This window comes from Haliotis rubra, unplaced genomic scaffold, assembly GCF_003918875.1.
Source record: "Haliotis rubra isolate DU_JTF1 unplaced genomic scaffold, ASM391887v1 Scf1639, whole genome shotgun sequence".
Lineage (NCBI taxonomy): Eukaryota > Metazoa > Mollusca > Gastropoda > Lepetellida > Haliotidae > Haliotis > Haliotis rubra.
In genome coordinates this window covers 10,354-34,616 of record NW_025765602.1, presented here as the reverse complement: position 1 = coordinate 34,616, position 24,263 = coordinate 10,354, and the positions used below count along the sequence as shown (strand labels likewise).

Below are 24,263 nucleotides of genomic sequence, written 5' to 3'. Positions count from 1 at the left end.
ATGTCACAGCACAGGTGACTGGTGATGTCATACTTGAAAAGTGATGTCACAGCTGTTAAGTGATGTCACAGCTGTGTAATGATGTCACAGCTGTGTAATGATGTCACACTTATGTAGTGATGTCACAGTTGTGCAGTGAGGTCAAATCTTACTGATGTCACAGTTGTGTAGTGATGTAATGGTTGTGTTGTGATGTCACAGCTGTGTATTAATGTCAGAGTTGTATAGTGATGTCGTAACTGTAGAGATGTCAAAGGTCACATCTTACTGGTGATGTGTAGGGATGTCACAGCTTATGTGTGATGTCACATTGTATAATGATGTATGTGATGTCACAGTTGTGTAGAGATGTGATGTCAGTGTGTAGTGATGTCACAGTTGTGTCACAGTTGTGTAGAGATAACACAGTTGTGTAGTGATGTCACAGTCAAATTGTGTAAGTGATGTCTTACTGATGTCACAGATGTTTAGTGATGTCACAGATGTGTAGGGATGTCACAGTTATGTAGTGATGTCACAGTTGTGTAGTGAGGTCACATCTTACTGGTGATGTCACAGTTGTGTAGAGATAACAGTTGTGTAGTGATGTCACAGTTGTGTAGAGATAACAGTTGCGTAGTGATGTCACAGTAGTGATGTCACAGTTGTGTAGAGAGAACAGTTGCGTAGTGATGTCACAGTTGCGTAGTGATGTCACAGTTGTGTAGTGATGTCACAGTTGTGAAGATCTTTCCAAAAGTGACCTATTCAAGCTGTTGCTAACGGGTATTTCAGGTTAGAATGAGTTATAAAGTCAGAACTGAGGGTGGTCCTCTTTCACATTTTCGGCACTCACTGCGTGAAATATGCCATCAGGCTGGCCACTTCCTCCCTTACCAATGACTCTTCTTTTAAATCTTTTCTGTATATATTCGTTGACGAAACATAAAATAAATAACACCAGTAAACGATAAATGTTTTTATTGAAAGACTGTATGATGTTTACACCTTACAGTATCAGATGGTGACAATATAAACTTTGAATCAACCTGGAGTCTACTGTGGAGTGATACTGCGGATTTGAGGGCCAACATGGAGTCTACTGTGGAGTGATACTGCGGACTCTGGGGCCAAGTAAGCAATGTTGAGGGAATGTCAAACACAGTGTGGAATGAGAAAAATGAAGTCTTCTGCCACTTTCAAGTTCATCATTCAAGGTCAGGCACAGCTGAAAGTGATGTTACCTCAGACACATAACCTCATTGCCCTGTGTCTGCTGACAAAAAAAGGTTTCAAAATTCCTTGAGAAGCAGTTTACATATTACTGGGCCACACAGACAAGAACTCTGTCACCTGAGTCTGTGTTATACCTCCTAGGTAATGTTTACATGAAGTAACATTAAACTTCACAAAAGCACACGTAATAGACACACACATTAAACAGGCAACAGGACTTGTGGAATGATCACTTCTGGATCTGATCTTCAAGAGGAATGCCCTCCTTGACCTTGACCCACTCACTCACACAGCTGCACTTGGAGTTCACACGGCCCCCGAAACAAGTTACCTTCACGTGGAAGATGGCTGCTGAGAGAGATGGAGCAGAGATGTGACATCACTCTACCAGAACAATATACTGATGTGTCTGGACATGAATATATCCTCGATGAAGGTCATCTACCACTGAAGGTGGTGTGGGGTCAGTATATGGCCACAGTCTGGACACTGAGTCTCACTGACGACACACGAAAGTTTGAAGGCTTTTCGGACCATGGTCTGTCACAGCTGGATCAAATGCCTGGTAGGTGTGGAAGGTGTTTACATTTCATGCCACATGTTCGATGGGTGCCATATCTAACAATACAGCAGGTCAAGGGAGTATGAAGATGTTCTGTTGTCCAATGAATGTCAATGATGTCAGAAGGAGCAGGAGGATGGATGGATGGACATGAGGGTGGACATGAGGGTGGACAAGTCATCACATTCTCGCACACCCGTAGAATTGACATCGATGATGACAGGTGTCCTGTGATGTGCTGCCTCCCAACACAAGAACATTCCTATGCGTCCGCTTTACATTCCATTTGAAGTTGATAATGTAACCATCAAATTGTTGTCATATGTTTAACCTTTTCCCACCAATATTGCATTGTGGCATTCAGAACTGACCAGGTCACATGTTCACATAGATTTCCTCCCCTCCCAGACAGGACAATATGACCATATTCACAAGGATTACCTCCCATCCCAGACAGGACAATATGACCATATTCACAAGGATTACCTCCCCTCCCAGACAGGACAATATGACCATATTCACAAGGATTACCTCCCCTCCCAGACAGGACAATATGACCATATTCACAAAGATTACCTTCCCTTCTAGACAGATGTGGTTCACAAGGAGATATGACATGGTTTAAGGCTTTCAATCTTTCTGAGTTTGTATGAACTCAAGTAATCATTACTGTCCCGACAACTACAATCCTGAAATAATAACAACTTCAAACTTTCTTTCAGCAATCACGAAAATGAAGAAATATAATAAAATCTGTAGACCTTTGAGAGTTGTAACATGGAAACACAATGTATATTCAGGAGTATTACAGCACTGCTCTCTTTTCTCCACTTACTGGTAAACTCAGCTCAGTGTAGTAAATCAATCATAGGTATATTGCACATACATTGCCTCTACTTCACTCCGGGGCAGAGTTCAAGCAGAAATCATCTCTGCATAATTCATATAATTACTCTGACAAAATGTGGCATACTCTCTAAATCATACTGGAACACTATAGCACCAGACAAACATAACCCTGTTGGCCAACTACCGACAATATGGCTACATAATGACATGTTCTCAATACAATCAACAGATGCCGTCGGGACATGCCTTCATACACAGCGTTGTGCACCTTGTCAAGGTGGCATATATCTTAGTTCACAAACATGGAACAAATCCTAAAAGACAAAACGGGTCATTCACAAATACCAAATCTACTTCAATATATTCTTATCAAATGTTTAATTCAAGTAAATATTTCCAGTAAATCTGAAGATATGAAAAAGGTTCCAGGTACATAAAGAGTTCTATCATGATGCCCCCCTCCCCCGCTGTCTGAAACTTGGCCTTCAAAACAAAATGTTTGTCCTTCAGTTGTTTGACAATCAGCTTCTGGAACTTGTCACGAAGCCGACCGAATTCCATGATGTCCCTGGGCTTCTCCTTGAACCAGAACTGGATGAAGTCGAAGAACAGGCAACCTGCGAAGGATGGAGTCCATGTAATTCCTCTCAACAAATCAGAGTAGAACATCCAGATTTACAGATCAGTTAACTGAGTTATGGTTCTTTCATATCTCATGCCCAACTTGTAAGAAGAATGTGAAAAAAGTTCAAATCAAGAGGCCAGTCTCAGGTCAATTTGCAGTGATTCTAATCAAACAGGAGCCCCCAAAGGGGAGATGAGTATGTGTTATTCAGACAATGATCAGTCTGGTTTGACGTCAGTTTCTCAGCCTGACACAGAGTCATTAATTACTTCTATCTAGAACTGAAACTCAAGACAGACCTTGGAGCAGGAACACCTACTGAATCTGCACACAGCTGCCCAGTACAACAAATTTAAAGCTAACCCCCAACAGACTTACAGCTGCCCATCTAACAGACAGACAGACTTACAGCTGCCCATCTAACAGACAGACAGACTTACAGTAGACTTCATTAAACTGTTTCATGGTAGGGGCCTCCACGGTCAGGTTGTAGAAATGAGTTCTCAGTTTCCGAGACTTAAGCAGGTCATAACACATCCCCGTGAAGTTGATGCCCAGTATTGCGTATGAGAAGCTGGAACACACAGCACAAGTGTTACTACATGCAGGACGTTGAGTTCAGTGCTGTGTTGAGTAGACGTCAGTTATACATTGTATGTATTTCATCAAATTTCACTGGTTGCTTGGTGAGGGATAATATTCCTTCTCCCCATGGATACGCAAAGCCATTTGGAACAAAGACACCTGGGCACCTGGACTAACATGATTGTGTCTTGCATTTAGAGTTTCAACTGTTAAAGTGGCAGTAACCATGACGAGGTGAACATGGACTTCAGACTCAGGTTTCAGACTTTGGGTGATGGGACAAAGAGGGGAGACAACTTACCTATACTGTGGAGGGTGGGGCAGAGAGGAGACAACTTACAGATACTGTGGAGGGTGGGGCAGAGAGGAGAAACTTACCTATACTGTGGAGGGTGGGGCAGAGAGGAGACAACTTACAGATACTGTGGAGGGTGGGGCAGAGGGGAGACAACTTACCTATACTGTGGAGGGTGGGGCAGAGGGAGACAACTCACCTATACTGTGGAGGGTGGGGCAGAGAGGAGACAACTTACCTATACTGTGGAGGGTGGGGCAGAGGGGAGACAACTTACCTATACTGTGGAGGAAGGGGCAGAGAGGAGACAACTTACCTAAACTGTGATCGTGGGGCAGTGGGGAGACAACTCACCTATACTGTGGAGGGTGGGGCAGAGAGGAGACAACTTACACATACTGTGGAGGGTGGGGCAGAGGGGAGACAACTTACCTATACTGTGGAGGGTGGGGCAGAGAGGAGACAACTTACCTATACTGTGGAGGGTGGGGCAGAGGAGACAACTTACCTATACTGTGGAGGGTGGGGCAGAGGGGAGACAACTTACCTATACTGTGGAGGGTGGGGCAGAGGGGAGACAACTTACCTATACTGTGGAGGGTGGGGCAGAGAGGAGACAACTTACATATACTGTGGAGGGTGGGGCAGAGAGGGGAGACAACCTAACCATGCTGCAGAATATGGTACAGAGAGGGGAGACAACCTAACCATGCTGCAGAAGATGGTACAGAGAGGGGAGACAACTTAACCATGCTGCAGAAGATGGTTAACTGAGAGGGTACTGAGACAACAACTAACCATGCTGCAGAAGATGGTACAGAGAGGGGAGACAACTTAACCATGCTGCAGAAGATGGTACTGAGAGGGGAGACAACTTAACCATGCTGCAGAAGATGGTACTGAGAGGGGAGACAACTTAACCATGCTGCAGAAGATGGTACTGAGAGGGGAGACAACTTAACCATGCTGCAGAAGATGGTACTGAGAGGGGAGACAACTTAACCATGCTGCAGAAGATGGTCCAGAGAGGGGAGACAACCTAACCATGCTGCAGAAGATGGTACAGAGAGGGGAGACAACCTAACCATGCTGCAGAAGATGGTACAGAGAGGGGAGACAACCTAACCATGCTGCAGAAGATGGTACAGAGAGGAGACAACCTAACCATGCTGCAGAAGAACCCTAACCATGCTGCAGAAGATGGTACTGAGGAGGAAGACTACCTAACCTGTGGAGGATGGGGCAGAGAGGAGACAACTTAACCATACTGTGGAGGGTGGGGCAGAGAGGGAGACAACTTAACCATGCTGTGGAAGATGGGGGCAGAGAGGAGACAACCTAACCATGCTGCAGAAGATGGTACAGAGGGGAGACAACTTACCCATACTGCAGAAGATGGTACAGAGAGGAGACAACCTTACAGATGCTGCAGAAGATGGGGCAGAGAGGGAGACAACTAACCATATACTGCAGAAGATGGGGGCAGAGAGGAGACAACTTATCTATACTGAGGAGGGTGGGGCAGAGAGGGGAGACAACTTTCCCATGCTTAGGATGATGAGACATAAAGGAGAGATACCCTATCCATACTATACATGGTGTTACAGAGATTTGTTTTGTTTTGTTGTTAAACACCACAGTCAGCTATATTCCAGCTATATGGCAGCAGTCTGTAAATAATCGGTGGGACAGACAGAGGAGACAACCTACCCATACTGTGGATGGTGGGATTGAGAGAGAAGACTGTGTGTGATTTCGGGATATTCCTTGATGAAATACCTGCAAGTAAAGTACATGATCAAGCACATGAACAAGCAGAAGGCAAAGAACTAGAAAGATATGAAAACATCCCCAATACAAAAATTCCTATCACCCCTTGCAGTACAAAGTCTTGGCAGTCCAGCTACATCACATCACTGTTTGATAAGGAACAACTAAATATCCTTGGACAGAAGAAAGCAGTCAACACTTTGGCTCATTGACAATAAGCGTGACACCTCAGGGTTCACACAGATTATAAGCCATAAACATTGAGGCCTTTTCAAGGCCCAACCAATGAGTGAGTTTAGTTTTTTACGCCGCACTCAGCAATATTCCAGCTATATGGTGGCAATCTGCAAATAATCCAGACAATCCAGTGATCAACAGCAGGAGCATCGATCTGCACAATTGTCAACTGATGACATGTGTCAACCAAGCCAGCGAGCCTGACCACCCGATCCAGTTAGTTGCGTCTTACGACAAGCATGGGTTACTGAAGACCAATATTCTGACCTGGACCTTCACTGGTACAAGGCCCAATCAACAATAATATAAAAACGATAAAAACACACATAACACATAAGTATCTGAATACACACAAGGCTGGTCAAATGTGGTCAGAGGGAAAAACACAGTCACAGCCTCAGATGGAACAATATTTAAGGAACACACTCCAATTTGTTAAACAATATTGGTGACTCAGTGCCAGTGGATGTGACCACCCAAGACAGCCTGCTACTCACAGAAGCTGGTCCAGGCCCAGCAGCCCCATCCCCCTGAAGTCGGTGGCGGGATCATCCCCCTGGAAGCCGATATATGTCCACTGTTTGCTGACCCGGGACTCAAGCTTGGTGGTCGGCATTAGCAATGTCCACAGCTGCCCGTTGAAAACATAACTAATTGTTGTTTTATGCAATATTCAGCAATATTTTAGCTTAATGATGACACCCTATAAATATTAAGAAGCATAGATTCCATGGGTGTATGGATGATGCTAATGAGTTTCAATTACTTAGTGTCAGCAATATTACAGCTGGAAAATTGTAAATAATGGTATGAAACAGCTGTGTCACAATTGAAACAGTTGACTTCCACTTGGTCCGATGGAGGTGAGATGAGGTGAAATTGGGTTTAACGTCGTGCTTGAGAATATTTCGCTCATATGACGACGTGCATGCATGTGTATGCGTATGTGCGGCTGCTTGTACTAGCCCAGACTTAAGCTGGTTTTATAGTGCTAGCCCACTGAGATACCATGCCGCTGTGAAGCATGAATATCCCACTCAGACACATTATACTGATTCCGAGCCGACTAGTCCTTGTAGTACCCATTAATGCCGAGCGCCAGGCACGGACCATCCTCGATAATCTCCAGGGTATACGTTACGATCCCTCTCCACTATACCCTGGATGCATCCACGGCTTGGCCTGATGATTTTATTACCTGAAGATGCACTCTACAGTATTACTCAAGGAATACCACTAAACAAACACCACGTGCACAAACAGCCACGGAGTCAGTTACCAGCATGAGTTTGTCTTCGTGCTGTCTGTCTGCGGTGCTGTACTTGGTCTTCCTGTGATCCTCTACCTGCTGCAGCAACCTCCTGTAGCCACAGATCTGACACACACACACGCTGAAACATCTCTCAAAGCTGAAACAAAAATTGTGAGTGAGTGAGTTTAGTTTTACGCCGCTTTTAGCAATATTCAAACAATATCATGGCGGGGGAGACAAGAAATGGACTTCACACAATGTACCGATGTGGGGAATCAGATGCTTTAACCATTAGGCTACCCCACTGCCCTGGAAACATAATAAACAAACTAGTAGTGAGTGAGTTAGTTTAGTTTTACACCGCACTCAATATTCCAGCTATATGGCGGCAGTCTGTAAATAATCAAGTCAGGACCTGACAATCCAGTGATCAACAGCAGGAGCATCGATCTGCGCAATTGGGAACCGATGACATGTGTCAGCCAAGCCAGTGAGCCTGACCACCCGATCCCGTTAGTCGCCTCTTACGACAAGCATGGGTGACTGAAGCTTCATTCTAACCCAGACCTTCACGGGTCAACAAACTAGTAACAGGTGTACATATCGGCTTGAAGATGAAAACATCAAAACCAAACACATACACAAGCTGAAATGTCGCTCTAGGCTCAAACAAAGAGTAACTAAGCACAGACACACAGGCTGAACAAGTCAAAGTAGGAGAGGAATGTCACTCATGTACTTGAAAGTGTCGGCTGCACCATAAAATCACCTCAAAGCTTCAGGGGAGATAACTCTTACAGCTTTGTTTATACTGTCACATTTCTTTGGTAGAAGATAGGAAACAGTATTTGGTGATCCTCCCAAAAGGTTTCCTCCAGATGGTCACAGGGATTCCATCTTGAACATCCGGTATAGAACCAGAAGGGTAACGGGTTATTTCACCCCAAACACGTTCACCCCAGGCTGTTTCACTCCAGCAAATAATTATTATCATTATCAACTATAGAATTGTTCAAATATTTTATTCATCTATGTATAATGTCAAAACAGTATATTCAGATTGCGCAGAACCTGCAGAATGCACTGGGACAGATCTTAAGGTTATATTAAAATCCACCAACCGCCCATTGCCAATACTGTACAACTGTACATGAGGCCGACAGCCCATTGTCAATACTGTACTACTGTACATGAGGCCGACAGCCCATTGTCAATACTGTACAACAGTACATGAGGCCGAAAGATCACTGTCAATACTGTACTACTGTACATGAGGCCAACAGATCATTGTCAATACTGTACAACTGTACATGAGGCCGACAGACCATTGTCAATACTGTACTACTGTACATGAGGCCAACAGATCATTGTCAATACTGTACAACTGTACATGAGGCCGACAGACCATTGTCAATACTGTACTACTGTACATGAGGCCGACAGCCAATTGCCAATACTGTACAACAGTACATGAGGCCAACAGATCATTGTCAATACTGTACAACTGTACATGAGGCCGACAGATCATTGTCAATACTGTATAACTATACATGAGGCCGACAGATCATTGTCAATACTGTACAACAGTACATGAGGCCAACAGATCATTGTCAATACTGTACAACTACTGCCGACAGATCACTGTCAATACATGAGGCCGACAGATCAGTGTCAATACTGTACTACTATACATGAGGCCGACAGATCATTGTCAATACTGTACAACTGTACATGAGGCCCACAGCCCATTGTCAATACTGTGAGGCATACCTCAGGTACAATGCACCTACTCTAGGCGTACCTCAGGTACAATGCACCTACTCTAGGCGTACCTCAGGTACAATGCACCTGCTCTAGGTGTATCTCAGGTACAATGCACCTACTCTAGGCGTACCTCAGGTACAATGCACCTACTCTAGGTGTACCTCAGGTACAATGCACCTACTCTAGGTGTACCTCAGGTACAATGCACCTACTCTAGGGTGTACCTCAGGTACAATGCACCTACTCTAGGTGTACCTCAGGTACAATGCACCTACTCTAGGTGTACCTCAGGTACAATGCACCTACTCTAGGGGTACCTCAGGTACAATGCACCTACTCTAGGTGTACCTCAGGTACAATGCACCTACTCTAGGTGTACCTCAGGTACAATGCACCTACTCTAGGGGTACCTCAGGTACAATGCACCTACTCTGGGGCATTACCTCAGGTACAATGCACCTACTCTAGGTGTACCTCAGGTACAATGCACCTACTCTAGGGGTACCTCAGGTACAATGCACCTACTCTAGGTGTACCTCAGGTACAATGCACCTACTCTAGGGGTACCTCAGGTACAATGCACCTACTCTAGGTGTACCTCAGGTACAATGCATCTACTCTAGGTGTACCTCAGGTACAATGCATCCTCAGGTACAATGCATCTACTCTAGGTGTACCTCAGGTACAATGCATCTACTCTAGGTGTACCTCAGGTACAATGCACCTACTCTAGGTGTACCTCAGGTACAATGCACCTACTCTAGGTGTACCTCAGGTACAATGCACCTACTCTAGGGGTACCTCAGGTACAATGCACCTACTCTAGGTGTACCTCAGGTACAATGCACCTACTCTAGGTGTACCTCAGGTACAATGCACCTACTCTAGGTGTACCTCAGGTACAATGCACCTACTCTAGGTGTACCTCAGGTACAATGCACCTACTCTAGGTGTACCTCAGGTACAATGCACCTACTCTAGGTGTACCTCAGGTACAATGCACCTACTCTAGGTGTACCTCAGGTACAATGCACCTACTCTAGGTGTACCTCAGGTACAATGCACCTACTCTAGGTGTACCTCAGGTAAAATGCATCTACTCTAGGCGCACCTCAGGTACAATGCACCTACTCTAGGTGTACCTCAGGTACAATGCACCTACTCTAGGGCGTACCTCAGGTAAAATGCATCTACTCTAGGCGTACCTCAGGTACAATGCACCTACTCTAGGTGTACCTCAGGTACAATGCACCTACTCTAGGCGTACCTCAGGTACAATGCATCTACTCTAGGCGTACCTCAGGTACACTGCACCTACTCTAGGTGTACCGTAGGACCATGCACTTACTTTGGGTGTACCTCAGGTACAATAGACTTCAGTCTAAGCACCTCCTTCACTGCTTCACCAATAACCAGGTTGTCATCACTCAAGATTTGTTTCAGTGCCGGCTGATGGGATCGTTTGAGTGACTTTTCTGTAACATATATCACACACACTCTTAAATGGTCAAGGCTGACCACAGACAGAAGCTAACTGGCAGAAGATGCACGACAAAGCAAAGTTAATGTAAAGTTAATGAACTGTGGCACCAAATGCATTGATCCAAAACTAAATGGATTAGAAAAACTGTTCCCAGTTACAAATATACTATAACAACAATTCACATGAATGGCCTCTGAGGTGATGTATGAAAGCAGAGTGGAGGCTAATGCTGTTTTTATTTGGTCATAAGGAACAGAATAAACCTGCTTCGAACATGTGTTTCGAGTGTCTTTAAATGTAACTCAATAAAGGTAAGCTTCCATCTATCACCTATTTCTTAATTCCTAACAATAAAGGTAAGCTTCCATCACTCACCTATTTCTTTATTTCGCAACAACAAAGTAAGCTTCCATCCACCACCTATTTCTTTATTTCGCAACAACAAAGGTAAGCTTCCATCACTCACCTATTTCTTTAATTCCTAACAACAAAGGTAAGCTTCCATCCACCACCTATCTCTAATGGCATTGTGTATTGCATATTTCTTTAATTCCTAACAATAAAGGTAAGCTTCCATCACTCACCTATTTCTTTATTTCGCAACAACAAAGGTAAGCTTCCATCACTCACCTATTTCTTTAATTCCTAACAATGAAGGCAAGCTTCCATCCATCACCTATCTCTAATGGCATTGTGTATTGCATATTTCTTTAATTCCTAACAATAAAGGTAAGCTTCCATTCATCACCTATTTCTTTATTTCGCAACAACAAAGGTAAGCTTCCATCACTCACCTATTTCTTTAATTCCTAACAATAAAGGCAAGCTTCCATCCATCACCTATCTCTAATGGCATTGTGTATTGCATATTTCTTTAATTCCTAACAACAAAGTAAAGCTTCCATCCACCACCTATTTCTTTATTTCGCAACAACAAAGGTAAGCTTCCATCACTCACCTATTTCTTTAATTCCTAACAATAAAGGCAAGCTTCCATCCATCACCTATCTCTAATGGCATTGTGTATTGCATATTTCTTTAATTCCTAACAATAAAGGTAAGCTTCCATCTTTCCATCCATCACCTATTTCTTTATTTCCTAACAATAAAAGTAACAACAAAACAAAGGTAAATCCACTCACCTTTTCATCACTCACCTATTTTCTTTAATTCCTAACAATAAAGGGCAAAGCTTCCATCCATCACTCACCTATTTCTTTATCTCTAATGGCAACAAAGGTAATTCCATCACTCACCTATTTCTTTAATTCCTAACAATAAAGGTAAGCTTCCATCCATCACCTATTTCTTTATTTCGCAACAACAAAGGTAAGCTTCCATCACTCACCTATTTCTTTAATTCCTAACAATAAAGGTAAGCTTCCATCACTCACCTATTTCTTTATTCCTAACAACAAAGGTAAGCTTCCATCCACTCACCTATTTCTTTATTTCCTAACAACAAAGGTAAGCTTCCATCACTCACCTATTTCTTTAATTCCTAACAATAAAGGTAAGCTTCCATCCATCACCTATCTCTAATGGCATTGTGTATTGCATATTTCTTTAATTCCTAACAATAAAGGTAAGCTTCCATCCATCACCTATTTCTTTATTTCGCAACAACAAAGGTAAGCTTCCATCACTCACCTATTTCTTTAATTCCTAACAATAAAGGCAAGCTTCCATCCATCACCTATCTCTAATGGCATTGTGTATTGCATATTTCTTTAATTCCTAACAATAAAGGTAAGCTTCCATCCATCACCTATTTCTTTATTTCGCAACAACAAAGGTAAGCTTCCATCACTCACCTATTTCTTTAATTCCTAACAATAAAGGCAAGCTTCCATCCATCACCTATTTCTTTATTTCTCTAACAATGGCATTGTGTTCCATCCACCACCTATTTCTTTTTTCTAACAACAAAGGTAAGCTTCCATCACATCACCTATTTCTTTTATTTCCTAACAACAAAGGTAAGCTTCCATCCTCCAACAACAACAAAGGTAAGCTTCCATCACTCACCTATTTCTTTATTTCTCAACAATAAAGGCAAGCTTCCATCACTCACCTATTTCTTTAATTCCTAACAACAAAGGTAAGCTTCCATCCATCACCTATTTCTTTTTTTCCCTAACAACAAAGGTAAGCTTCCATCCATCACCTATTTCTTTATTTCCTAACAATAAAGGTAAGCTTCCATCACTCACCTATTTCTTTATTTCCTAACAACAAAGGTAAGCTTCCATCACTCACCTATTTCTTTATTTCGCAACAACAAAGGTAAGCTTCCATCCACCACCTATTTCTTTATTTCGCAACAATAAAGGTAAGCTTCCATCACTCACCTATTTCTTTATTTTGCAACAACAAAGGTAAGCTTCCATCACTCACCTATTTCTTTATTTCCTAACAACAAAGGTAAGCTTCCATCACTCACCTATTTCTTTAATTCCTAACAACAAAGGTAAGCTTCCATCCATCACCTATTTCTTTATTTCCTAACAACAAAGGTAAGCTTCCATCCACCACCTATTTCTTTATTTCGCAACAACAAAGGTAAGCTTCCATCACTCACCTATTTCTTTAATTCCTAACAATAAAGGTAAGCTTCCATCCATCACCTATTTCTTTATTTCCTTACAATAAAGGTGAGCTTCCATCACTCACCTATTTCTTTAATTCCTAACAATAAAGGCAAGCTTCCATCACTCACCTATTTCTTTAATTCCTAACAACAAAGGTAAGCTTCCATCTATCACCTATTTCTTTAATTCCTAACAACAAAGGTAAGCTTCCATCACTCACCTATTTCTTTAATTCCTAACAACAAAGGTAAGCTTCCATCACTCACCTATTTCTTTAATTCCTAACAACAAAGGTAAGCTTCCATCCATCACCTATTTCTTTATTGCGCAACAACAAAGGTAAGCTTCCATCATCACCTATTTCTTTAATTCCTAACAACAAAGGCTAAGCTTCCATCCATCACCTATTTCTTTTTTTCGCAACAACAAAGGTAAGCTTCCATCACTCACCTATTTCTTTATTTCGCAACAACAAAAGTAAGCTTCCATCCACCACCTATTTCTTTGTTTACCAACAAGGGTAGGTTCATCACCTGTTTTTGTTGCATGACAATAAAGTAAGCTTCCATCCATCACCTATTTCTTTAATTCCTTACAAAAAAGGTGGCTTCCATCACTCACCTATTTCTTTGTTTTCATAACAATAAGGCAAGCTTCCATCACTCACCTATTTCTTTAATTCCAAACAACAAGGGTGGCTTCCATCTATCACCTATTTCTTTAATTCCTAAACAACAAGGTAAGCTTCCATCCACCACCTATTTCTTTATTTCCTAACAAACAAAGGTAAAGCTTCCATCCACTCACCTATTTCTTTAATTCCTAACAACAAGGCAAGCTTCCATCCATCACCTATTTCTTTGTTTCAACAACAACAAAAGGTAAGCTTCCATCATCACCTATTTCTTTAATTCCTAACAACAAAGGCAAGCTTCCATCCATCACCTATTTCTTTATTTTCACAACAAAGGGTAAGCTTCCATCACTCACCTATTTCTTTTATTTGAGCAACAACAAAAGTGCTTCCATCCACCACCTATTTCTTTATTTCAAGCAACAACAAAGTAAGCTTCCATTCATCACCTATTTCTTTGTTTCAAGCAACAATAAAGGTAAAGCTTCCATCCATCACCTATTTCTTTTTTTCAACAACAAAAAGTGCTTCCATTCATCACCTATTTCTTTATTTCGCAACAACAAAAGTAAGCTTCCATCCATCACCTATTTCTTTATTTCGAAACAACAAAGGTAAGCTTCCATCCACCACCTATTTCTTTATTTCGCAACAACAAAAGTAAGCTTCCATCACTCACCTATTTCTTTATTTCGCAACAATAAAGGCAAGCTTCCATCCATCACCTATCTCTAATGGCATTGTGTATTGCAGATTTCTTTTTTTCGCAACAATAAAGGTAAGCTTCCATTCATCACCTATTTCTTTATTAAGCAACAACAAAGGTAAGCTTCCATCACTCACCTATTTCTTTATTTCCTAACAATAAAGGCAAGCTTCCATCACTCACCTATTTCTTTAATTCCTAACAACAAAGGTAAGCTTCCATCTATCACCTATATCTTTTTTTCGCAACAACAAAGGTGAGCTTCCATCTATCACCTATTTCTTTATTTCCTAACAATAAAGGTAAGCTTCCATCACTCACCTATTTCTTTATTTCCTAACAATAAAGGTGAGCTTTCCATCACTCACCTATTTCTTTATTTCGCAACAACAAAGGTAAGCTTCCATCCACCACCTATTTCTTTATTTCGCAACAATAAAGGTAAGCTTCCATCACTCACCTATTTCTTTATTTCAACAACAAAGGTAAGCTTCCATCACTCACCTATTTCTTTATTTCCTAACAACAAAGGTGAGCTTCCATCACTCACCTATTTCTTTAATTCCTAACAACAAAGGTAAGATTCCATCTATCACCTATTTCTTTATTTCCTAACAACAAAGGTAAGCTTCCATCACTCACCTATTTCTTTATTTCGCAACAATAAAGGCAAGCTTCCATCACTCACCTATTTCTTTATTTCCTAACAATAAAGGTAAGCTTCCATCTATCACCTATTTCTTTATTTCCTTACAATAAAGGTAAGCTTCCATCACTCACCTATTTCTTTATTTCGCAACAATAAAGGCAAGCTTCCATCACTCACCTATTTCTTTAATTCCAAACAACAAAGGTAAGCTTCCATCTATCACCTATTTCTTTAATTCCTAACAACAAAGGTAAGCTTCCATCCATCACCTATTTCTTTAATTCCTAACAACAAAGGCAAGCTTCCATCCATCACCTATTTCTTTATTTCGCAACAACAAAGGTAAGCTTCCATCATCACCTATTTCTTTAATTCCTAACAACAAAGGCAAGCTTCCATCCATCACCTATTTCTTTATTTCGCAACAACAAAGGTAAGCTTCCATCACTCACCTATTTCTTTATTTCGCAACAACAAAAGTAAGCTTCCATCCACCACCTATTTCTTTATTTCATGAACAACAAAGGTAAGCTTCCATTCATCACCTATTTCTTTATTTAAAGGTAAAGCTTCCATCCATCACCTATTTTTTTTGCAACAACAAAGGTGAAGCTTCCATTCATCACCTATTTCTTTATTTCGCAACAACAAAAGTAAGCTTCCATCCATCACCTATTTCTTTATTTCGAAACAACAAAGGTAAGCTTCCATCCACCACCTATTTCTTTATTTCGCAACAACAAAGTAAGCTTCCATCACACCTATTTCTTTGTTTAAACAACAAGGTGGCTTCCATCCACCACCTATTTCTTTATTTCGCAACAACAAAAGTAAGCTTCCATCCACCACCTATTTCTTTTTTTCGCAACAACAAAGGTAAGCTTCCATTCATCACCTATTTCTTTATTTCGAACAACAAAAGTGAGCTTCCATCCACCACCTATTTCTTTATTTCGCAACAACAAAGGTAAGCTTCCATCACTCACCTATTTCTTTAATTCCTAACAATAAAGGCAAGCTTCCATCCATCACCTATCTCTAATGGCATTGTGTATTGCATATTTCTTTAATTCCTAACAATAAAGGTAAGCTTCCATTACTCACCTCTTTCTTTTTTTCGCAACAACAAAGGTAAGCTTCCATTCATCACCTATTTCTTTATTTCGCAACAACAAAAGTAAGCTTCCATCCACCACCTATTTCTTTATTTCGCAACAACAAAAGTAAGCTTCCATCCACCACCTATTTCTTTATTTCGCAATAACAAAGGTAAGCTTCCATCACTCACCTATTTCTTTAATTCCTAACAATAAAGGCAAGCTTCCATCCATCACCTATCTCTAATGGCATTGTGTATTGCATATTTCTTTAATTCCTAACAATAAAGGTAAGCTTCCATCACTCACCTACTTTAATTCCTAACAATAAGGTAAGCTTCCATCACTCACCTATTTCTTTTATTTCCGCAACAACAAAGGGTAAGCTTCCATCACTCACCTATTTCTTTAATTCCTAAACAATAAAGGTAAGCTTCCATCCATCACCTATTCAATGGCTATTGCATCTTTAATTCCTAACAATAAAGGTAAGCTTCCATCCATCACCTATTTCTTTATTTCGCTAACAACAACAAAGTAAGCTTCCATCACTCACCTATTTCTTTTAATTCCTAACAATAAAGGAAAGCTTCCATCCATCACCTATCTCTAATGGCATTGTGTATTGCATATTTCTTTAATTCCTAACAATAAAGGCAAGCTTCCATCCATCACCTATCTCCATTGTGTATTGCATATTTCTTTAATTCCTAACAACAAAGAGCAAGCTTCCATCCATCACCTATCTCTAATGGCTATTTTCTTTTAATTCAACAATAAAGGTAAGCTTCCATTCATCACCTATTTCTTTAATTCCTAACAACAAAGGTAAGCTTCCATCCATCACCTATTTCTTTATTTCGCAACAACAAAGGTAAGCTTCCATCACTCACCTATTTCTTTAATTCCTAACAACAAAGGTAAGCTTCCATCTATCACCTATTTCTTTTTTTCCTAACAACAAAGGTAAGCTTCCATTCATCAATCACCTATTTCTTTAATTCCTAACAACAAAGGTAAGCTTCCATCACTCACCTATTTCTTTAATTCCTAACAACAAAGGTAAGCTTCCATCTATCACCTATTTCTTTATATTCCTAACAACAAAGGTAAGCTTCCATCCATCACCTATTTCTTTATTTCCTAACAACAAAGGTAAGCTTCCATCCATCACCTATTTCTTTAATTCCTAACAACAAAGGCAAGCTTCCATCCATCACCTATTTCTTTATTTCGCAACAACAAAGGTAAGCTTCCATCATCACCTATTTCTTTAATTCCTAACAACAAAGGCAAGCTTCCATCCATCACCTATTTCTTTATTTCGCAACAACAAAGGTAAGCTTCCATCACTCACCTATTTCTTTATTTCGCAACAACAAAAGTAAGCTTCCATCCACCACCTATTTCTTTATTTCGCAACAACAAAGGTAAGCTTCCATTCATCACCTATTTCTTTATTTCAACAATAAAGGTAAGCTTCCATCCATCACCTATTTCTTTTTTTTGCAACAACAAAGGTAAGCTTCCATTCATCACCTATTTCTTTATTTCGCAACAACAAAAGTAAGCTTCCATCCACCACCTATTTCTTTATTTCGAAACAACAAAGGTAAGCTTCCATCCACCACCTATTTCTTTATTTCGCAACAACAAAAGTAAGCTTCCATCACTCACCTATTTCTTTATTTCGCAACAACAAAGGTAAGCTTCCATCCACCACCTATTTCTTTATTTCGCAACAACAAAAGTAAGCTTCCATCCACCACCTATTTCTTTTTTTCGCAACAACAAAGGTAAGCTTCCATTCATCACCTATTTCTTTATTTCGCAACAACAAAGGTAAGCTTCCATCCACCACCTATTTCTTTATTTCGCAACAACAAAAGTAAGCTTCCATCCACCACCTATTTCTTTATTTCGCAACAACAAAGGTAAGCTTCCATTCATCACCTATTTCTTTATTTCGCAACAACAAAGGTAAGCTTCCATCCACCACCTATTTCTTTATTTCGCAACAACAAAGGTAAGCTTCCATTCATCACCTATTCTCTTTGTCCTTCCTGCTCCAGGCTCTTCATCATATGTTATCCTCAACAGTTCACATTTCCCTGTAACTCTCCTGAGGATCCACTTGATCATGGGTCTGGCCAATAAATACAACTGACACCACAAGCTAGTCCATATTTCAGTCCACATTGAAAGCAGCCGGGCAAGTTGTGCTTGATGTTGAGTACTGGAAATGTCAAAGTGAAACTAGATTAGCTGTGATAGAGTTAAAGGGGAACTTGGCCTGAAAGTGTCAAAGTGAAACTAGATTAGCTGTGTTAGAGTTAAACTTGGGGAACTTGTCCTGAAAGCTGTCAAAGTGAAACTTGATTAGCTGTGTTAGAGTTAAAGGGGAACTTGGCCTGAAAGTGTCAATGAGGAACTAGATCTGCTGTGTTGGGAGACTCGAGGTCAGCACAGGGCAGGTTCCCAGAACAGGGAACTTGCTACAGAAACTAGCACTGAAAACACAAACACTAAACTGAAATACATTTCAGAATATGATTATCACCCATGAATACTCAAACATTTAACACTATGAATTCAATTTGTCTAAGAATGAAGCTATTCTACAGCCATAGGCCTATAAAGCTGGCAGAATGTCAGGCTCTATGAGAGGAGGGGGAAGAGGAGGAGGGGCTTAGATTCCATTTTATTATCTATCCTTGCCGTTCGTTATGTAAATATGTACATCAGTGCTATGACCACTTGTATGTTTGAGACAATTCTGATATTATACATGTGCATCACCTTATAGCAAGAAGACACACATTTTCTAACTTGTCTGACACCTCTGAGTGAGTGAGTTAAAATTTAAAGTCACATCAGCAATATTTCAGCCATATCGTGACTACTGACGCCTCTGAGCCCAAGCTAGTGTGTTGAAATAGCTATACAAAATATGAGTGAGTGAGTTGTGTTTTATGCTGCTTATAGCAATATTCCAGCAATATCCCGGGCTAGGGACACCAGAATGGACTTCACACATTGTACCCATGTGGGGAACAAAGGTTTTCTGGGTGACGAGCGAATGCTTTAACCACTACGCTACCCCACCGCCACAAAAAATGAAATATGTGTGACAAAGACGTAAGGTCAAACAAACTGTTTGTTTTTTTGTACAAAATTTAAAACTGATTTAGTGATGGTGAAACTGAGCTCCAGTTTAGTTTGAAAACTGTCACACTCTCACTAAAGCAAATATTTCAGTCTTTGACTATAATATTGAAACACTGTTTGAATGCTAAAAATACTTTAACAGAATCAGTAATATGAAATCTGAACTTTTAAAGCCCAATGCAACACTTATTGAATGGATGGTCAGGACAGCAGTATGTCCTCACATATATTGTTTGGTTTCACACAAGTAGTATCTCTTGTTGGAGCCAGTATCTAATCATCCTTGGAAAGACTTCTACCTGCAACCCCACCTTCAAGTGTTGCCTTGGTTAGGGCAACCAAACCCTAACCCCATATAAATGTAGCCAGGTTATGATTTCTTTAAATTTCAGTCACTGAGTTAGTGAGTTTGGTCTTACGCCACTTTTAGCAATATTCCAGCAATATCACAGTAGGGGACACTAGAAATGGGCTTCACACATTGTACCCACGTGGGGAATTGAACCCAGACTTTCAGCGTGATGAGCGAACGCTTTAACCACCTGGCAACACCACCACCCCTCTTTAAATTTTCAGGCAAGATTACAAGTGAGGGTTTTAACCATAAATGTGATCATCTATGAGGGCAAATAATTAGATACTTGTGTTTGTTTGTTATACTGACCTCTCTGTCACTAACATTTCTGGGACCGTACTGATGTAATTATTACAATTCGTTTGCTGGAGAAGCACAAGTTTCAACACTGTGTTGACAAATTTCCTTCATAGCTAATTCTTTTTCATTCAGGAACTTACAAAGTGGTCCTAAGTCACAGACGCGTAACATTATTTTACAGGGCATTGTCATTGTCTGAGGACGGTCATCTGCCATTAACTGCCCAATGATGAGAGCAGGTAGACAGAGGGCTTCTGGAAAATGTTCTGTAAATAATCACCCCTACCAGTGCAGTTACGCTAACCGAGGGCCGCGATACGGTCCTGTACAGGCTCTCGGCGACAGTTACGCAGGATCAGTTTGACGTATTTGTGATCCACACCATAGTCAGCATTATTCAAGCTATATATCTGCAGTAAATCATCAACTCTGGACCAGACAGGCCAGTGATTGAGATCATCAGCATCGTTAGATGCTACTGGGATATGATGACATGTATTAATGATAGCAGCGAATGACCCCCAGTTCTGTAAGCATGGGTTGCTGAGGATCAGTTATATCACATATACGGATCAGTTTGTGGGGACAGAGAACTCAAAATGTCTTAGTCAACCTAATAAAACCAATAGCTTGTTCCACATCATGAAGAAACTGTTCACTAGATTATTGACAATGTTCAACATCAAAGGTTCTATCACAATAGTAGCAGTCCTCCATCCCATCCAAAGTTCGTCACCTGTTCTTCATCATGACAATAGTATACTGAAACTTTGTTGTGGGCCTGCCAAGTGAACTGCAGTTTAATTAGGGAGAAGCAATCATAACATGAAGACAAAGTCATCAATATCCCCCCCCCAATCGCAAAATACTCTTCATGAATATGTCAACTAGTTATGACTATGTTTTGGAGTGTATATAGCAAGGTGGAAGGAGAGTATTGAAAGGTTCAACAGTTCTGCTCCAGAAAGGAGCACTACCACCAAATTCAGTATAAGTCAAACTTGTTGCCATGGAAATGCAAATAATATTTTATTCAGAAATCCAAAACTACCAAAAGGCACCAGCACAGTACCAGACCTATCCATGTGAGAAGTTTGGTGAAGAAATAGAGAACGGTTTTAAAGTTCTGCTCCAGAAAAGAGCACCAACACCAATTTAGTCGAAGTCAAACTTGTGGCTATGGAAAGCATAAAATATCGTTGAAATACACAATGCCATTTAGAAAGTGGTCAAATGTAACATATGTTATAAAAAATATCTTATTCAGAAATCCAAAGCTACCAAAAGGCACCAGCTCACCACCAGACCTATCTGGTGAAGAATACTGAACATTTTTTATGTTCTGCTCTGGAAAAGACGACTGTGCACGGATGGACACACGGACGGACGGACACATGGGATACTGATTTGTTTCTATTCTAAGAAGAGAGATTAACTTAGTGCTAACCGACTGATGGATGAATGGGCAAAGACCAGTCACATGTGTCAGCACTGAAGTTATCAATGTAAGCTTAAAGCCAAAATGTATCAACACATTTTGGGACAGCAGTGCTCACTATGACTGAATGAGTCATTGATGGCAAAGGTATGACAGATATATACACCAGGTAGGTTTCTGAAAACATAAACCTACCCTAGCCAAAATCAGAATACAGAAACGTACCCTAGGATAAGTCCATTCCATATTGTGATTTTTTCTTCATCGAAACTGTTATTCTGTTGTATTAAATATATTTGATTGTGTTATATACAGGACAAAATAAGTTAGGGATATTGGTATGTTTATGATATATATTTTATAAGTGAGTCAATGAATAAATAGATCATTATTCATAATTTCAAAATTTACATATATCCCTAACTATTTTTGCCAGTATATAGGTAACGAGCATACAGAGTAACAAATATTTTGCGATGCAGAATATCACTCATAATCAGCTGAATGGGAACAACTACATATGGTTTTAGTTTTTGGTTGCAGAATATGGACTCATCTGATGTTTTGGGTACAGGGAACGTTTCTGTATTTTAAGGCTCCTATTTAAAGCTTACATGCAACGCAGAACACAACTTTGCAAATTCTGATACGTTTCGGTATGGACAAATTATCAAAAATGCAAATTCAACTTATAAAGTTGAAAAATAAAGCGATGAACACACACACACGGAAAATCGGGAGTTCAAACGATTCACTAAAATCACCCCAGCTGGGGTGAAAAGTGGTTTCAACAGCTGTGTTGCGCTGCACTCATAGCGCATGCGCAGTTAATAGGTTCGCGCAGCTTGAAGTGGGATGGCCGGATTATAAGGTTGTGAGCAGGAGTAGTCTAATCTTGGTTGTGTACACAAAAAACAAATAGTAAATAATCTACTCGTTACATAAAAGAACCTTGTTTAGGATCTAGAAGCCAGTGAGGCGTTCGACATTTCAAGACGGAAAACCTTCACTGACGGTGAGTACTTGGAGTAGGCTTGATGTGGGTTATTTTTCTAATGTTTTGACTTTTGTTGATATTTCACAGGCACAAGCTTTTTATATGTTATGACAGTAGATTATCGATTTAACTGTTTAAATATAATTTCATTTGACTATTTCACCAGACGTTCTTCTTACCGAGTCACTTTCTCAGTTCGATACTTAAAAGCAACGTCATTATTTAGCATTGTCAGAATTTCTAACTGCGATATAGATATGCCTCTGTCACAGACAAAACTCAATGTCTGTTTTATTAAAGCCTATGTGTCTGCCTGCCTGTCTGCTAATGACAATATGCAATACACAACTTCGATCACTGACCACATGCAACTTAAACTTAACACCTATCAGGCAATACACCATAAACAAAACACATTGATTTATGGCTCGTGCACCCGACTTCTGTCTCTGTCACATTACGTAATTACACAGGCAGGCAGGTGTGATACTTGTACACACGATATGTTATGATGTCTGTTGATTGCAAAATGTTACACACAAAAAATCAGCATGTATTTACAAAACCCATCATCAGCGAGTTTCTAATTGGATAATATAGTTGCACGTTAAAAGAGGTGGGAATAATAGAAGATACTATCCAAACAGAGACTCGCTCTACTATTGGGTGCGGGTCTGTAGCCTGAGATTTGTTTACTTCCGGGCATATGTCCTGACTTCGTCCGAGAATGGACGGCAAAATTATTGAAAGCTTTAAATGGGAATAAAATCATCAGGTTTGTGATACGCAAGGTACTTTACAGAGGTCAACTGAGTATAAATTGTGCAGTTTATTCAACGGTCAAAGCGATGGAAGCGTTTGTCAGAACGAAACCGAGCCGAGTCGCCATTTTGTTTCTATTTACTGACACACCTTCCTTATATCTTATATATATAGGTCATGCTTATAAATATATCAGAGTCGGGCACCTACGTCTGCAGTACCCTTTCAAGCTCACTATGGCTGTAACGATGGGTGTTGTGTTGTGTTGTCCTAAGGGTTTTTTGCCCATGGGGTTTTTGTCCTATAATTGTTGCATCATATAGATATTGTGAACTCTTGAATGGTGGCTTGAGTTTATGATACAGATATCTTTTATAAGTTAAATCGAGACAAAAACGATGTTCTTAAATGTCCAAAATCCATAACCACATATTACACTTCTACATTGTACTTCTTTCCTTAGTTTGTTACTTGACCACATGATTTTATAGAAGCATTCTCGTGGTTAATTACTCAAATTGAAACAAATATCTAACCATGTGGATTTTGTGATTGTTCAATATTGACCTCAGTGCTTTTTTAGGTTTACGCTGGCACACTCTTGGTTCCTTCATATCATGCGCTGGTAAGAGTTCCCCAAGTAAAGTACACATCATTGTTGTATATTTCATTTATGTATACATTTCATACATTTTAATTCTTGAACATGTGCGATACTGAAAACATGAAACAGGCAATGTTGTCAACTTCTATTCGCAACAAGGAAATAACTGACTGTACGGCAAATGAGCTGAAATCTTACGTATACGTATCGCCATTCACCGGAAGTGACTCAGGTCGTGTTACCAAGAGAACGACCAATCATAATACGCCTCACACTCGTTTTAATGTGCTATGTATCGCGTAGTTTCGTATCCAGGTAGCTCTCA

The 24,263-nt window shown here is 40.4% G+C and overlaps 1 protein-coding gene and 1 long non-coding RNA gene across 3 annotated transcripts; both read right to left on the bottom strand.

Annotated features, from left to right (window-relative positions):
* Nucleotides 1–945: 945 nt before the first annotated feature.
* Nucleotides 946–24,209, bottom strand: LOC124271830 (ELMO domain-containing protein 2-like). Of its 2 annotated transcripts, XR_006897152.1 has the most exons (9): nt 24,137–24,209; nt 18,360–18,550; nt 10,503–10,629; nt 7,418–7,547; nt 6,636–6,769; nt 5,842–5,910; nt 3,692–3,825; nt 2,264–3,243; nt 946–2,173 (listed from the first exon to the last, which is right to left on the bottom strand). XR_006897152.1 is itself a non-coding variant. In XM_046706982.1 (8 exons), the coding sequence occupies exons 2-8, from the start codon at nt 18,511–18,513 to the stop codon at nt 2,996–2,998; spliced, it is 996 nt and encodes a 331-aa protein (XP_046562938.1). In that variant the 5' UTR covers nt 18,514–18,550; nt 24,137–24,209; the 3' UTR covers nt 946–2,995. The 2 variants fall into 2 exon arrangements, 1 of the variants encoding a protein (XP_046562938.1); XM_046706982.1 differs by having other exon boundaries at nt 946–3,243.
* On the bottom strand, nt 4,216–5,416 carry LOC124271831. Its single transcript, XR_006897153.1, has 3 exons — nt 5,360–5,416; nt 4,486–4,761; nt 4,216–4,408 (listed from the first exon to the last, which is right to left on the bottom strand). It is a non-coding gene; the product is annotated as an uncharacterized LOC124271831 (long non-coding RNA).
* Nucleotides 24,210–24,263: the final 54 nt, after the last annotated feature.